Source organism: Astatotilapia calliptera, chromosome 5, assembly GCF_900246225.1.
Source record: "Astatotilapia calliptera chromosome 5, fAstCal1.2, whole genome shotgun sequence".
Lineage (NCBI taxonomy): Eukaryota > Metazoa > Chordata > Actinopteri > Cichliformes > Cichlidae > Astatotilapia > Astatotilapia calliptera.
In genome coordinates, this window is record NC_039306.1 from 25,192,919 (window position 1) to 25,208,881 (window position 15,963).

At 41.2% G+C, this 15,963-nt stretch overlaps 1 protein-coding gene across 1 annotated transcript; it reads right to left on the reverse strand.

Annotated features, from left to right (window-relative positions):
• Window positions 1–752: 752 nt before the first annotated feature.
• On the reverse strand, window positions 753–11,308 carry tgm2b (transglutaminase 2b). The gene is made up of 13 exons (XM_026168443.1): window positions 11,151–11,308; window positions 8,094–8,273; window positions 6,963–7,181; window positions 6,358–6,476; window positions 4,509–4,637; window positions 4,238–4,415; window positions 3,941–4,073; window positions 3,539–3,642; window positions 3,220–3,459; window positions 2,489–2,764; window positions 2,241–2,401; window positions 1,942–2,078; window positions 753–1,365 (listed from the first exon to the last, which is right to left on the reverse strand). The coding sequence occupies exons 1-13, from the start codon at window positions 11,158–11,160 to the stop codon at window positions 1,218–1,220; spliced, it is 2,034 nt and encodes a 677-aa protein (XP_026024228.1). The 5' UTR covers window positions 11,161–11,308; the 3' UTR covers window positions 753–1,217.
• Between the last annotated feature and the right edge of the window lie 4,655 nt (window positions 11,309–15,963).

Below are 15,963 nucleotides of genomic sequence, written 5' to 3' on the forward strand. Positions count from 1 at the left end.
AAATGCACGGCACAAATTAAAGAGTTCAGCCTGCTCGTGATATGAGCTTGTAGCATATTTGAGATATATCTGTGGTATCTTGCACTGTTAAATGGTGAATAAGCTTTACAGGTCTGTGGCTGTGTTCCAGTTCAGCACTGTGATCTGCAGCTGTCTAATACAATGATAATTGATAATTGTGTCATAAAGCTAGAGCCCTCTCTGCTCATTTAGAAGTATTTGGAGGACAAACACTGGAGCCGTGAGAGGCAGATGAAAGGGAACAGGTGCCAGAGAGCTCAGCTACAGGAGCCTAAGTAGACATGGAAAAAGAGGTGCATGAGAAATGGGGCTGAAAAAGCAGATATGCATTTTTTTTTAAGTTAATCAACTGTCTTTTTTTGTCTCTCTGACTACAGAGGAATTGAGAAAAGAATATAAAGGAAACTGGCATGTAGTAACTTGCAGAATATTCCACAGCTCAGTCTGAGTATAATCAGTGATGAAGGATTTATAAGTGAGAGGAGATTATGATGATCCTTGTTTTAAGTAAAGCTTTCATTGCAGTAATAACAGAGGGTCATTAAATGATGTAATGTGTTAGGAGACAAAAGTGTGTTTGAAGTATTCATTTGTAATCTCAGTACATACGGGGAACTAATGCCAGCATGTTTACTAGGGACAGAGATGCTACCATAAAAGGAATATTTGCAGAGTCACAGTGTGCATGTGGAAATGGATCCCATGAGTAAAATAAAATATTCAGGATTGGCTGTGATTAGCCAGGGAAATATTTACTGTATATAAACAAGAGAAAAAGCATCATAAACACAGCTCCTCCATATTGCCTTTGCTGTAGTTAGTCCAAATGTGTTGACTGTCATACAATACGCAAACAAAAACCTACACATTGCATTCTCAGTCACGTGGAAACAAAGGCTGTTACTGACTGGCAAACAAGATTTTTAATTTTGTCAAATAACACATAATACCTAAAATCATCAGACTGTGGCTGGCATCGGTGAGTACAAAGCATTCATAAATCACAGTAAAAAAAAAAATTGGGCTCAGACTAAAGTATATATCCACATAGTAATCCCTAATAAACAAGAGAGGAGACAGTAAGAAAGCACTGGAGCAGAAAGGCACTAAACTCGATTCATTGTCTAATCTTTAAATGCCTGGTCTGAAAAAAAGAGTAAGAATTCCATTTAATGGATTACGGACATTGAAAGGCTTTATTTTCCAATAATCACGTTTCTGTAGCCCTTGACATGACACAGCTTGTTACTGTCGAAGTCAACCACCAGCTTTCTCAGTCCAGAATGGGTGGGTGTGAAGTAGATTTTCACCTTGGCATCTTCACCAGGTCCCACTGGTCCCAGCCTGCAGGAAAAAAGTTTAAATATTACTTTTGAGGCAACACCAGAAGGTTTATATCACAGTCCTGTGATTGCATAGACATTTCAATAATTCCTGCTGTCAAACAAACCATGATACTTGTGACTATTTATGGCAATGGTGCAGTTGGAGTTGAAGTGTTTGAATTGCTCTGAAGAGTTTGGCTAAACATAGTCGTGGTAAACAAAAATAGCAGGCACATTGCTCATCAGTCATGGAGTCAGAAACACAAAGCTGGATTTATGTAAAGTAAATTATTGGACACTGTTCAAACACTCAATGAGGAGATACTCCTCCTATCTTCTTCTGTTGAGCAATCATAAGGAATCCATTTGGTAATTTATTTTCTCTCCTGCCTGCTCCAGTGACCTCCTGTCCTGACTAAACAGCAGCACATTCAGCCAGACATTCGGGTGCTGAACAGAGACTTGGCAGCAAAACGTGAAACAATATGACACAAATCTCATAATTCAAATTGGGAAGTAACATTTCCATTACAGACAGTAATAATTTTTAAAAGGTTGTCTTGAAAAAAGACAAATATCTTAATGGCTTAATGACCTCTCAGTAATGATGCCTCCCCCTGTCAGGTTGGCCCCTTCGATGCTGAAGCAGCAGTTCTCCAGTCTCTCTGGCAGAGGGTTTTGAAGGGTGATCTCTGCAGCCAGCTTCCGATTCTCCTTTGGTTCTCCCAGGATCTGTTCAGAAACAGGCCAAAAATTATGATCACTCTCAGATGAAGCTCATAATGCTGCTTATCTCATAACAATCATGCATGACATTGGTTATATTTGTTCAGGTCACTTCTGGGTTTTAAAGACCCCAAAAGTTTGTATTTTGTCACATATCTTGCTACTCACCCTGACTTTGATTTCAGGGTTGTCCAGTACAACATTTCTCACTGCCAGTGTTGTATCTCCAGTGGTATAGTCCAGCAGCAGAGCTGCCAGACGGATTAGGTTGTCCTCAGTGATCTGACCACCGTATTTGGAGTAGTTCAGCCTTAGTGGAACTTTCCTCTCTGGAAGGACGTAGACATTATATTTTAAACTTACAGTGAAAAGAAAAGTCTGTACTAACCTTCTCTATCAGCGGTGAGCTTACTTACCTCCTCCAGGGGAAAGCTCAACATTGAGTAGATCTTTGAAGCCGCAGTTCCCTCCCATAAACCCATTATAGGACAGCGCGCAGGATCCAAACAACAGGCGGCACTTCTTCTCACTTTGTGTGTTGTTAGTAACCACAGCAAACACATCAAAGTCACAGCCCTTCCTCATATCTGATGTCACCTTGATATTGAGGTGCAGGCCTTGATTCTGTTGCTGCTGGAGCAGCTTGTTTTGATGGTCAGCTTTCTTAAAAGCCTCCCGCTCTTCAGCAGATCCTGTGAGTATTGAAGCGACATCATGGCTTAAATAACAGAAGCCTCGGCCCATATGCCTTGCCATGCTGTATAATCAATTTCTACAGTATATTTGAACCAAAGTGATAAAGTGTGTGTAGGAGTAAATGAGCCTAAGGGTGTTCTGAGTTGACTTTATGTACAATAGGGGGAATGCAAACACTGATAAGCAATTCAGGAATGTAGCTAGAAAGTGACCCTGGTTTTACCTACAGGTATGAGGGAATGATTTCCACGCACACTTACGGTGTGTGAAAAACTGGGCAAAAGTGCAATGAATGCAAACATGTGAGACCATGTTGGATGAGGCGTGCATGGTAAATCCCTCTTTGCATTGCAAACAAGTGTTTAAATAGTACATCTTGGGTAAATATCTATTTTTTTCAAAAGAGAAAGAACTTATTTGATTCAGCTGGAGTGCTAAAAGTTTGATCTACCTTCAGGGTATTTGTAGAGATGAGTGATGTCCTCTCTGGCATCACTGCCCACACTCTTGGTGCTGATCTTTTGGCCAACGAGTGCATTGGAAGAAACTTTCGATGTGCTGCCATCCTTCTTCTTCATGAATGTGATCACATCAGCATTGACCTCAGCAAAGACAAAGGGGGCATCGTACTTGAACGTGAGCTCACCTTCCTTAATGGCTCTGACAGGGGTGGGGCCACAGCAGTACACCCCTGAGGGAAACGGGGGGAAAGACACAGTGAGCACGTTACTTGATAAAACAACATGCTTTAGATGGACAGTCTTTCTTACCTTCACTCTTCTCCTGAGGCGTGGGGTCATAGGCCTGCCAACCATTAAAGTCAGGTTTAAGGTCAGGTCTAGTCATCCAGTTCTCTACCCAGCAGTGATAGTTCCTGTAGATACAATGCATACCATAAAATGGATAGCATAATAGAAACATACTGCATGGTCATATGTATTACAACCATGCATCACATGCAAAAACATTATGGCCACCCTTGCCACACCTCTTCATTACTCCAGACCCAGCTGCCCTAACCAAAGTAACTCAGGTCTTCACACTTGCCCCATGACACAACAGATTCACGCTGAGTATAGCCTGTGGATTCTCTCATTTCAAGATAGTCAGTGATTTAAATTGAATCTGTGAGCTGTCCCACCATTTGTGAGTCAACTTAAAAGAGTTCTCACCAGATCATTTCTTTGGATTGAACGAGTTCTCCATTTTCATTGACATAGCGTTCAATCACCAGGTTGCTGTTGGTGTCATGTGCAGACAGATAGTTGGTTACAAGTCGGCAGGGGATGCCCAGGGCCCTGGAAACTGACAAGGTTTAACAATAACTTAAGTATTATCATATTTAAAAGATGAACAAAATGCATATCATAAATATGTGCTTATATGTAGGATATAATGTTTTGTCTGCTTGAGTCTAAGCAAGCGGTTTTTAGAGATAGGCTACCAAGCCTGGCTCTGTGCTATCTTACCTGAGCAGGCCACTGCAGCAAACACCCAGCACTGTCCATAGCGAACAGGCTGACAGGCTTGTGTGTCCCAGTTGCGCAGGATTTCCACACTTCCCCTCCATAACATGGGGCTGACGCCTCCTTCATAGTCACCTGTCCATTTTCCCAGCAACACCCCTTTGTCATCATTGCAATTCACCTGCCAGGCAAAAGAAACGTGTCTATGAAAATTAACAAAGAGAAACAATACTCTCTCAAAATGAAAGAATATCGAGAAGTCAAAAGGACAAACCATAGCACTCAGCACTCTGGACACGTAAATGGGATTTCTTCTCCCTGAGCAGTCCTTGCCAGGATTTTTCAGATATTTAGGATTCATATCGAGAATCCTCAGACAGACATCCAGGATTCCACTTTCAAACTGTACCGCAACATAAGACACATAACTGCAGATTAAGTGTGAGCGGAAAAATAACAAAACTAGGCATGTCATGGCAGGCACATGCTTTATAAAAATAAATAAATACAACAAATCTGAAATACAATGCAAGTCAAAACTTTGAGCATACCCAATCATTCATATACAATACTGTTTTCATTCAGAATGACGGGCATTAAGGCTTCCACATTTTATAACAAGGGAGGTTATCCTTTATTTTTGCAGATATTGTGCTTCTGCTGCTAAAAATCACATTTACAGTGATTTAAAGTATACTTTGTAGTGGACAGCAGGGCTTACTGCCTTCAAATTCAACCTATGTCCATACTTCAGGAAGCAGAGGACTAAAGGGACTTCACTCAGAATTTTAAAGGGGAAACAGACTGATTTCTGGCAGGGCATGATGTGGAGGATATTCAGGCATTAAAGCAGGAAGGTAAAAATTCAGAGGAAGAGATACCAGCTTTTGAAGAGTCACGTCATGGAAAAACTGATGGAACGCACCATCCATTAACCTCCTAACACTCAACAATTCATTCTTGCCCTATGTGAGGGATGCAAGTTTGAGACCTATACATCAACCAAAGTATATGTGTTGTATCTCAGGCCTACTGCAGTGTAAAGAGGACATCCTGGGCTTTCTATTGATGCTGCATTTTATTGCCACAAGGGAGGTTAAGTGATCTGATATTATTATTCTTTTGTTAAAAATTGGTTCTTCATTATTACATTCTTGTCTTTATTTTACCAAGAGCTCAGAAATTTACAGTAATTTTAGCACTTTCAAAACAAAACTTTTATTCAGTGTCTTTGTAGTGCACAGCAGGACTTCCAGCTCTCATTTGTAGAAGGGGAGTCAGACGTATAGCTGTCTGGGGATGAGTTGCCAGGTGAAAGAGGCTGATATTATAACAGTAAAGTGAAAGCTCAAAGGAGTTGGCCGAGCAAGTACAAACTCATTACCAGGTAGCAAGAGTTGAGGCTTGGGTGTGAAATTCATGATTTTCAGGGTTTTTATTGGGTTGTTTTTTTTTTTATCAGTTTTATTGTTAACTCAGTTTCCCTGGGTCTTTTCCCCTGTGTTATGAATAAATCTTCTTCTTTTTGGTACCTCCACTGGTTTTATTTTGTTGTAACACAACAATATATATTGTCGGACACAAACCGGTCCGAGGCGCAAAAAAGCTTGTTAGGGCTCTGAAGTTTTTCATTACAATATCTAGTCGGGGAAATAGGAGTATTTTCACTAGAAATCAACTCTATTGAAACTGGGCTGAAATATCTGTGTTCATGGCATGATCCGAATACCCTAGCATCTGAATGTACCAGGTCCCAGTTACAGCCAGTTCAATAGGTTAGGAGAGACTCTTTAAGATTAGACAGTCCATCAAAGTAACAAATGATCCTAATTTCTCTAATAAGGGAAGAAGGGAAACTGTCCTCTGGAAACTGAATTGTAGAAAGGGAGTGCTTAAAAAATCAGAATAGGAAAACATTATCTTCTGGCTCTCAGGATCCTACTAAAGAAAATACTACTTTATCATGCTGTCCACCCTCTTTATGTATCCAGATCTAGATGTATTTTTCTGTTATCAGAATGAGTGCGGTTCACTCCCTCACCGCTCTGGCACTGTGTGAACTTATATAACTGATTATGTGGATAATGTAGGCAGGCTGATTGTGTCAGTGTTGTTGCTGGCACCTGTCCAAAATTCCAGGGAGTAGGTATGGGATGTTTGTAGGCTCCTCGAAAGATGATCCCATCCTGAGCTAAGACATACTCTGCCAAATTCTCCTTGTTATCCATGTATACTGCATCACCTGTTGCCAAGAGACATTACAAACATTAATACATGCCTTAATACGTGTCCTAACTAGGGTGTAAATGATGTACTGCTGGTCTTTAACTATTGGAAACTGCCTATTGAAAACACAAGAGTGTAAAATACTATTATGTACCAAAGGAAAGACTACAGGCTGCTGCTGGAAAGGTTAGTGCTAGCTCAGCTCAAAAGTAAACACAAGTGAAGTAGCTGACATGTTACAGCTGTCTTCTGTCTATAATCCTCTTTTTCAATCTTTCTCTTTCATTCACTTTCAATCCAGTGCTTCAAAACTATTCCAACAAAGGAATATTCAGCTCAAGGCTGAACTATTGCTTAAAAATCACAACATAGTTGTTTGACTATGCAACCGTTCCCTTAAATGGTCTCTTCACTCGTGCAACTGAAAAGTTCCTGCAATAAACAGGATCATCAAAGTGAGTCTTAACAAGAGCCCCTTGTGCGACAGCTTCTGTTTACCCACCTGGACACCAGGGATTAAAGAGCAGGATGAACTCGATCCTCGCAGAGTGCCCCAGGGTCAGGGTGTAGCGGCCTATAGGCGCATCTGGTGCAGAGCAGATTGACAGGGCCACCATGTCTCCGGGTGGACTGGTGACAGCAGCACTCCAGCAGGAAGTGTCAATGCTGGCAGACAGACCAAAAGAGGCCCTGGTGCCATACTGTTCAGAGGGTTGAGGACCTGCATGAAACCCCAAATATAGTTAGAAGTCTGAGTCTGAAAGAAGAGGCAGAGATCCTAGTGAAACAGTCGTAGCTAGGGAATGTAAACTTGCAGTATGTCTTCTGATTTGTGGATATCATAATAGATTAGTAATTCATTCCTAAATTCTGCTGTGTTAAACGAATTTAAAATCATTTGTGTTCACTTTAATCCACAGAGCCAACTCTTTGACATCTCCCACTCAGCCAGCTAAAGCAAGGGCAAGCTTTGGGCTCACACACTGGGGGGGGTGAACGGTGCCGCTCTTATCCATTAAAGCACATTCGACTTTCAAAGGCTGATATCATTATCTGTGATTATACACACACTTTCCTCTTGGCGAGCAACATTTCCTGTTTAAAGAGTTTCATTCGATGGTCTGCAACAAGTTGACTTATCGTGCTCTTCATAAGAGACTTATCCAAATATTAGAAGAGGACAAGAGACAGAGAGCTTTCACTGTTTGTACTGCAAAAAATTTAAGATATAGTTTCTAGGGCTGCAAAGAATAACAACTAAGGTCATAGAGGATAGAAATGGAAACATCTTTCAGCTACTGTAACTGAGCCCAGTGTGAAAAGGGTGTTGCACTATTGCTGATCGCTGAAGACGGGAACATGACTTCCCTTTCCATAAACTTTGTTTCTTTCCCTTCTCATTCTTGAATAGGCAACAATGAAAATAGTGACAGCATAAACACATGGTAATAAATGGTTTCAAGTTGCTGCTAACTTCCTGAATGAGAGGACACAATGCTTTTCCTATTCCTATTGTGTAGGGAAAGTTTTATTCATTCAATTTTCCAATTGTTTTGATACAGACCATATAAACTTCATAAAAGAACACATGTATATGATATAAATATTATAATACAAGAATCAGGAGCAGTACCTGTTTCTGCAACAAAATCAAGTGAGCTGACTCCTGGCTGGTAGCTTCCAGAGCGAAGGTACAGGCTGATTGAGAAAGGCTGGCCTCTCCTCACAATGAGACGATCAATGCCATTGAGATCGGTGCGATGGTCAGTGTTGTTGAACTCGCACTCCAAGTTCCAGCGATCGATGTCCAGAGCTAAAATGGAGAGAGGGAGGGAAAAAAAACGTGAATAAAAAAAGAAAGTATTTAAGTAGTATTTAAAATATGCAGTATAGTCTATAAAGAACCATTTGGTAATGAGAGTTTCTATTATTCTTTATAAAAATGCAGATCAAGAAAAAAAACACAAAGAGTAAAAGAGTATCTGCATATAATATATTTACAATAATCAAACACTGTCTGCAGCACATTTAGCTGAGTACACACACAGCTACTACACAACTACTGACAGAAATTATACAGTGTAAATGCTATTTATATTAAACAATACTGACATATCCATACTTACAATTTTTACTTCTAAAATCATCTCTTACCTAGTAATTTCTCTCAATGCTGACCGAAAAAGTTGGATTTTTAGTCCAGAATAATCATTTAGATTTGTGAAGTTCATTAGTCATGGCCTTGTTTCTTATAATGATGGGAAAAAATATACCTCTATGCATATGGAGCACATGATGCAATGTCGCAAAAAAGTGGAAGCTTTATGAAACCTATTTGCTGTGTAGGACATCGGGAACTCTAATAAAATCAAAAGTATCCAACAAATACTTTTTAAAAAATGATCAGTTAACTGAAAAAGTGCAGTTAACAAGGTCTGGATTTCCTGTGTCGCAGCTGTGGATGTGGCACATAATCTAAAAAACATAAAACAACTGCTTTGTTTGTTCCTTCTGCTTGTGATGACTTCACTTTGAAATTAAACTGCAGACTGTAGGATGCTCTGTCTTTTCCAACATTCAAGGATGATATTATCTGACAGATCATCCTGTATTAATTTACCAGAAGCTAAACCCAGACAGTCACTCCCTTCACGCTCCAGTGTCCTTTGTAACTTAAAGAATCCCACCCTTTGATTAAAGGCCCACCTATATGATGACTCAGAGATTCTCTTGCTGCTGTGTAACCACTGGTCATCTGCACTGTGACATGTCATGTTAGCCTCTCCCTATGTATTATTCCTTGCAAACTTAATGCTTGAAACAGACATGAGGTGGTAGTCACAAGGCTAGGAGAGACTTAAGTAAACAAAGGCTCGACTAGAAAAAGTTCCTGCGGTTTTACATGAAATCCATAGGGGCTCATTCCTCAGTATTTGGCATGGCTCTGATGTTTTACTGATCTTGAATTTAGTCCGGTCTTAACTGAAGACACGTTAGTGCAGTGTATTCTGACACAGCTGGAGAGTGTAGTCAGAGCATAATGAGGGCTTTTCTGTTTAGTCTGTTCATGATCCCAAACCAATCAACACATATTTGAAAAAAAAATGTAAGCATTGCACTGAAGCACAATTATTATGTCAAGTTATATAGGAGCCATCTGGAGACAAGGAAGTCCAATAAAACATGCCCTCAGCTTACACAATGTGAAAACAATTACTTAGATTAATAACACATGGATGTCTGTCACCTTAAACCTTTAGAGACAACAGGCTAATGGTGCAGTGGGGAACTGACATCATCCTCTCTGCAGGGCTCTGGAGGCTTGTTGCGGCTACATTGATAGTACAAAAGGCAAGTATTTTGATTTGCTCCCGTAATTGAACATAATGTTTCATTTAAAGCGGAGCAGCTTTGGTATGTCATATGGTATGCATGTGTGGTGTGAAGACAAACTGAATGCATGTCACTGGGTTGCAGTTTATCCTGCAGGGTTGCGTAAATTATAAGGACAGCACTCCATTTTAAACTGAACGGGCCAAAATTCCTAAGCTCCGACCCTCCCTCTTTTTCTAACGTTTACATACTGAACACACCCACTCTCCACTTCCAGTCTACCAACCATGAGCCACACGCCACAGTCGCGCCCCCCCCCCCCGTGATGTGTGGATCATGGTTAGCATCACTGAGGCCACTATGAGCCTCATAAGGAAAATTACACAAAGTCTAGCTGGGGACAAGTGTGCATGAGCTGGTACAGTCGACACTGTTTAAAATCCTGGAGAAATAAACAGGGAAAAACACTCTGAACTTTTCAGTCTTCAAGGAGACACCCATGTTGACTGAGGTTCTCCTTCAAAAGTTCATTCAGATTTAAATAAATGCTCTGTGCACATTCAGCATATGGAAAACAAATGTTGCTTATTTATAAGAAGTTAGTGTAAGCATGACCAACTACAATTTGTTCGGAGGTGCGCTGGCAGACGGTTAGGCTGCTATTAAAGTGTCCAGCTGCCCTCCACAGATATTTTTGGTATGTTGCGGTGTTTGACTTCACACACAGGTGGGCAACTTTTTATGTTTTTGAATTATTGGGGATTCCTATTAAACAGAAATGACGTGCTGTTTGTGGAGTTATGAATTTCTTAGCAGCACCATCCGAATTCTTTCTTGGTCCTCTGTGAGCCTATAAAGATAACACTGGTTAAGTAATGGAAGCACCAGCTGCTCTCAGCTGCTATTATTAAGTGTTAGGGACCTTAGAAGGCAATCATCTTCTCAAATATAAAGGTGAAACATTTTTTTAGATCTTCAGATCCTTGATGAAAATGTGACATCGCTATATACAGCAGTACGGTGCTGAAGTGAATAGTGATGACTTCAGACAGCAGTGGAAATCTTTGGCACCGTGCCTGCAGGTTAAGAGTGAAAGTTTCACCTCCTAAACATGCACTTCTCTACAAAACTCTGTAACTAAACATCACAGTCACATTAACATAGACATAGTGGGATAATAATGAACACCCATGCTGACCCGAATGAATGACTCAAAACAACACATGTAACAATATTGATTTTTTTTTTATACTGAGTAAGGTCTTAACTATTTCTATCAAATTCTACGTATTAAAGACCTCTTCGTGCAAAAGATAACATCACCATAAAATTAGTAAGGAGGCACCATACAACTTACCTTGAGCCATGACTATTTCTGTGCTTGTTGACCAAACTGTGTATTCAGGCAGTCTTCAGCTGAGAGAGGAATTTTATGTGTGTCTCTGTTGCTCTCTGCCCTATTTGTAGTCCTCGTTGTGTTTGACAGTCTGGTAGTGGGTGTGACGTGACCCTCCCCTGGAGAGGGAGAGGGAGAGAGGGAGAGAGGGAGAGAGAGAGCTTAGCTAAGACCAATAGTGAGCGCCTGCTACAAAAACACACACGCGCACGCACACACATACACACAAACAGAGGAACTACTATACTTCTTCAGTGATTCATTACACACCCTATGTCAAGTAGGCTGAACGAATAGTAAAGTGCTGTAGTGATTTTGCAATGATCAGCATAGTTTACTGGAAAACAACAGCAGGTTACCGAGTGCACTACGAGCTATCGTATTTAAAAAGTTTCAAAAACATTTAAAAAAGAGAGAAAAATTAATACAGCTTCAGGCAGCATATATATAACAAAGAAGTTGAGCAGGTAACAGAGACCATGGCAGCTTCATCTAATCATCTTTTAAACAGGGTTGTAAGCCAATTGGCTGAGAAAAACATGTTCCAGCAGATAAAACGTTTGGGGAAATATGTTGTCATCATCTGATAATGTTTGTGAGATTTCCTCAGAAGATAACCTTTGCCAATCTAAACAAAGATTGTAGGTTGAAAAAAATACATAACAGCAGGTCAGTCAGCACGGTGAGACAAATTTTCATTTTTTCCCCTTCAAGTCTTCTCAGAATTCTCTGGAATTTCCACAGAGAAGAGTTATTAAGTCATGGCAATGTATCATTTATTTTCTCCAGAATGCATTTTAGCACAATACACACTCTGGGGTTGTTTTTTTTGTTTTGTTTTGTTTTTCAAAATTGCCAGCTTTTGTCCAGCTTTTGTTTTTATACATCAAAACCGAATCAGTGCCTATAGACTCCTATGTTAAAATGTCTACATTTATAGCTTTAAAAGGCATATTTTACACACTTCTATGAAAACAGTTTAAGTCTAATTTCTCCCATCATAGGCTGGCTGGCTTTTCTAACCCTCCACATGGATGATATTGTTAGGGACATGGCTGTTTTGATTGGCAGGTGTCTAGACACAGCAGTAAGTGTCACAGCTACAATTTGGGGTGACAGATTTAGACTTTTCTGCCATGTTTGTAGTTTTCATGTCCTCTGGAGCATTTGGGGCATGAATGTTCAGACTAAGAATATTGTGGTGAGGTTAGGAGTTACTAAGGTAAGAACTCACAGAAACACCCGAGCTTCAGGTGTCACGATAACCCCTGCATTTAAGGTGGCATTAAGCAGTTCATGTGTTAATGCTAATTTATACCATAGAACCCTACTCTAAAAAAATCATCATAGAGTTAACACTGAAGCTAGATTTAAGCTGCATTCTTTTTTAGAGTTGCTCCGTGTTGTAAATTAGCCTTAATACATAAAGTGTTTCATGTGCACTTTAACACTGCAGTTCCAAGGTGGTCATTAACCCTGCAAAAGCTTCACCGATGGTGCAACATCTCTTTTCAACAACACTTGCAAACCATAAAAGAGCACTGTAGTGTTGGCAGTAACACAACTATAACAGCTGCATAACTATAACAGGCACAGTAAACACAATTCCCTTAAACTCAACAACAAACTGTGTTCCAAGGCAGGAGATTACAACAAACTGTTCCCACATGCCACAATATGGCTGGTTGTGTGGTTAACTGTTCTAACACAACCTCCAAGAAGTTTATGCTTTAGCTGTGATGAATGAAATTCAGGTATTTTTGATAATCTAGAACTCCACCTTTTTATCCAGTAAATAAAGTATTCATTTATTTATTTGCTTGTTTGTTTACTGTGTTTCCTACATCATCCAGGTGTTTTACATTTTGATTGTAGGGGCTGCCTTAAACTTCATTAGCAGAAGAAAATAAGAGATGTTGGAAACACTTTCTTACACAGCTGGGAGTTCTGTGTTCCAGCCTTTAAAAATTCACATGTGGCCTTGACATGTGTATCAATTTGGGAAAATTAATCACAGAATCACAAGTACAGCAGGGCTGGAGGGAACACAAAAAGTAAGGGGATTACAGTCAGTATACACTCTGACAGATCCAAGATACACATCTCAGAATCAAATATTTCAACTGAAACATATTGAAAAGGAAAAAAAAAGTCAAAAACATGTCATATCAGCTGCCAGTATAGGTGAGGAATGCAAGAGAGCTTTGACATTTTCAAAAACCTTAACTTTTGAACTCAAGAGGTCATTGAGGGTCAATGCGATTTGCAACTGCTGCAGAGAAGCTTTTAAAAAGCTTCTGCAATACCCCATCATGCTAAGTTCTGTCTTTGAGGACGTTTGCTACCACTAGACAAACAACTTATCCCAGACCGGTAACTGTAGCAATAGAAAACTCACATTTGGCCAAATTCACAGTCAATACACGTGCTGCCTGCAGATGTTTTTCCGTTAATCATATGACCATATCAAGTTACGCAGTACAATCAGAGAGAATAGTCACCACATGGTTCATAAGCCACTGGAATGTTGCTGGGATATTACGCGCAAACCAAAAGGCATCACCTTGTAGGAAGTGAGACTGGTTAATGTTATTAGAGCGGCTCGGCTCTAGGAAACAGAGGGACCTGCCAGCATCCTTAAATTTACTCACAAATTTGGCTAAACCAACGTGGTCAATGCAATTGTCAATGAATGGCAACGGAAACACATCTGCTTTTGTAACAGTGTTTAGCTTTCTGAAATCTGTCTAAATGTGGATTTTTTTTTTAACTAGTAAACTGAGAGATATCCAGATGGATTTGGAGTTTTCTGTTCTGTTGTCTAGCATGTGTTGTATCGCTTTCTCCAGCTGTTCTCTCTTATCAGGGAAAACACAGTAAAAGCGTTGCTTGATGTGTTGAGCATCTCTAACATCTATATAGTGCTCAATGAGGTGTGATAAGGTATTAGAAAAAAAACTGTGATCAATGAAACCTGTTGTTGGCGCTTACCCTCATCTGAGCGGCAAAGAAACAACTGTTTGATGGAAGCGCTCTAGAGCACCTTAGGTTTGTGGATGGTAATGTTTTTACCACTGATTTGGTTGCAATGAAATGCAAAGATTAAGTTGCTTGACAGTGATAGCCTGGCACAAGTTACCAGACTTTGAGGGAGACAGCAAGCCAATGTAGTCCATAACTAAATACCCAAATGGCAGATCTATTATGTAATGCGACACATCAGGATTAGATCTTATGGACTGGTTTCACTTACCTGTCAACTGCCCAAGGTCGTATATATATATTTATTTTTTCATAGTTTATTTGATCTTTATTAGTTATTTTTATTCTAAGTTATTGTAATCAGGCCAGACTGGACTCAGGAACGGGAAAGAAAAACAAGAAGAAAAGTTCAGAAGAAAGTTAACAGAAGGAGAGGGGGAAAAAGGAGAAAAGAGATAGAAAGAAAAGACAATGAAAATCTGCTTCATCACCTTTGTCTTTCTGTCCTTTTTTTTCTCTCTTTTTCTTTTCCTGGATCACCTGTTGAGAAAGAAAAAAGAAAACAAACAGAAGAAGACTAGAGCAATAGAATAAACAACATCATGATGATCTATGTGAATATAACAGTAAATACTAAATATTAAACATTGTTGTGCAGCACGTAAGATCGACAGTGCACAGTGTGCTTTGAGGTAGGAGCCAAAAAGGGTGTAGTTTGTGTGTGTGAGCACCCGTGTGTACGCCTGTGAGCATGAACACGCTTGTTTTTAAAAGGCTCCTACATGTAATGATCTGCTAGAGGGTGTGGGGAGCCACAGCCCCGTCCTCCAGGGCATGAAGCAGGTATGGAGGAGATCAAAACTCCAGACATCCAGAGGTCCCCAGAACACAAGAGACCAAGGAAGACCAACAGAGGGGCAGCCGCGCCACTGTCCCAGAAAGAGCTGAGGAGAGTCCCAGATGAGGGCAGCCGCGGAGCAGAAGCCGGGGGGGGGGGGGGGGGGGGGGGGTTGCAGTGACGCGCCCGTGAGCTCCGCCGGCAGCCAGCTGTGACAGAGTGACCGAGCCCCAGGCCGAGAGGCCGAGGGCACCCCACCCCCGAAGTGGCCCGAGCGAGCCCCAGGCTCCAGGCCCCGATAAGCAGCCACCAAGGAGTAAACCGGTGTGTACCTGGACGCCCACCCCCAGACACAACGACTCACCAACGCACCGATGTCTGAGGGAGTCCGCCACTGGCAGGGGAAGTGGTGGGGGGAGATAGGCCTCCAAACCTTGGAGGGCCTGAGATGTGGCAGAGAGGTGGCGTCTGATACCCAACCTGAGATATGGACGCAGACAAACAGGGACACACATATACCAACATCCATTCCCACCCTCATGCTCTCATATGCAAATACTCAACACTCACCCAAAGTGGAGACAGACATAAAGAGACACTGTACACACAATCACACTCCCCAGGTCTAGGTACCCTTGCCCCTGGAGGGGGAAACTGCACCCAGACCCAGGTGGTGTTACCCTTTTCCTTGCGGTGGGGAGATGCAGACTGCCCCGACTCAGCAGCAGCAGGGAGGCCCCACATTCCAGACCCCAGTCGGACGGCCAACTCCTCAGAGAACAGGGGTGAGAGAAGACTCCAAACCTCCCTCCGCCTGCTCATATATAGTGTTGATGCATGTGTGTTCTAAGGTGCATTTAAAACCCAGGAGGGCATGGAGCTACCTGCCAGAGAGCAGCAGGTAAGCGCATCGCTCCCCTGATAGCCCTCAATGTCTACGTGTATTTAAAATTG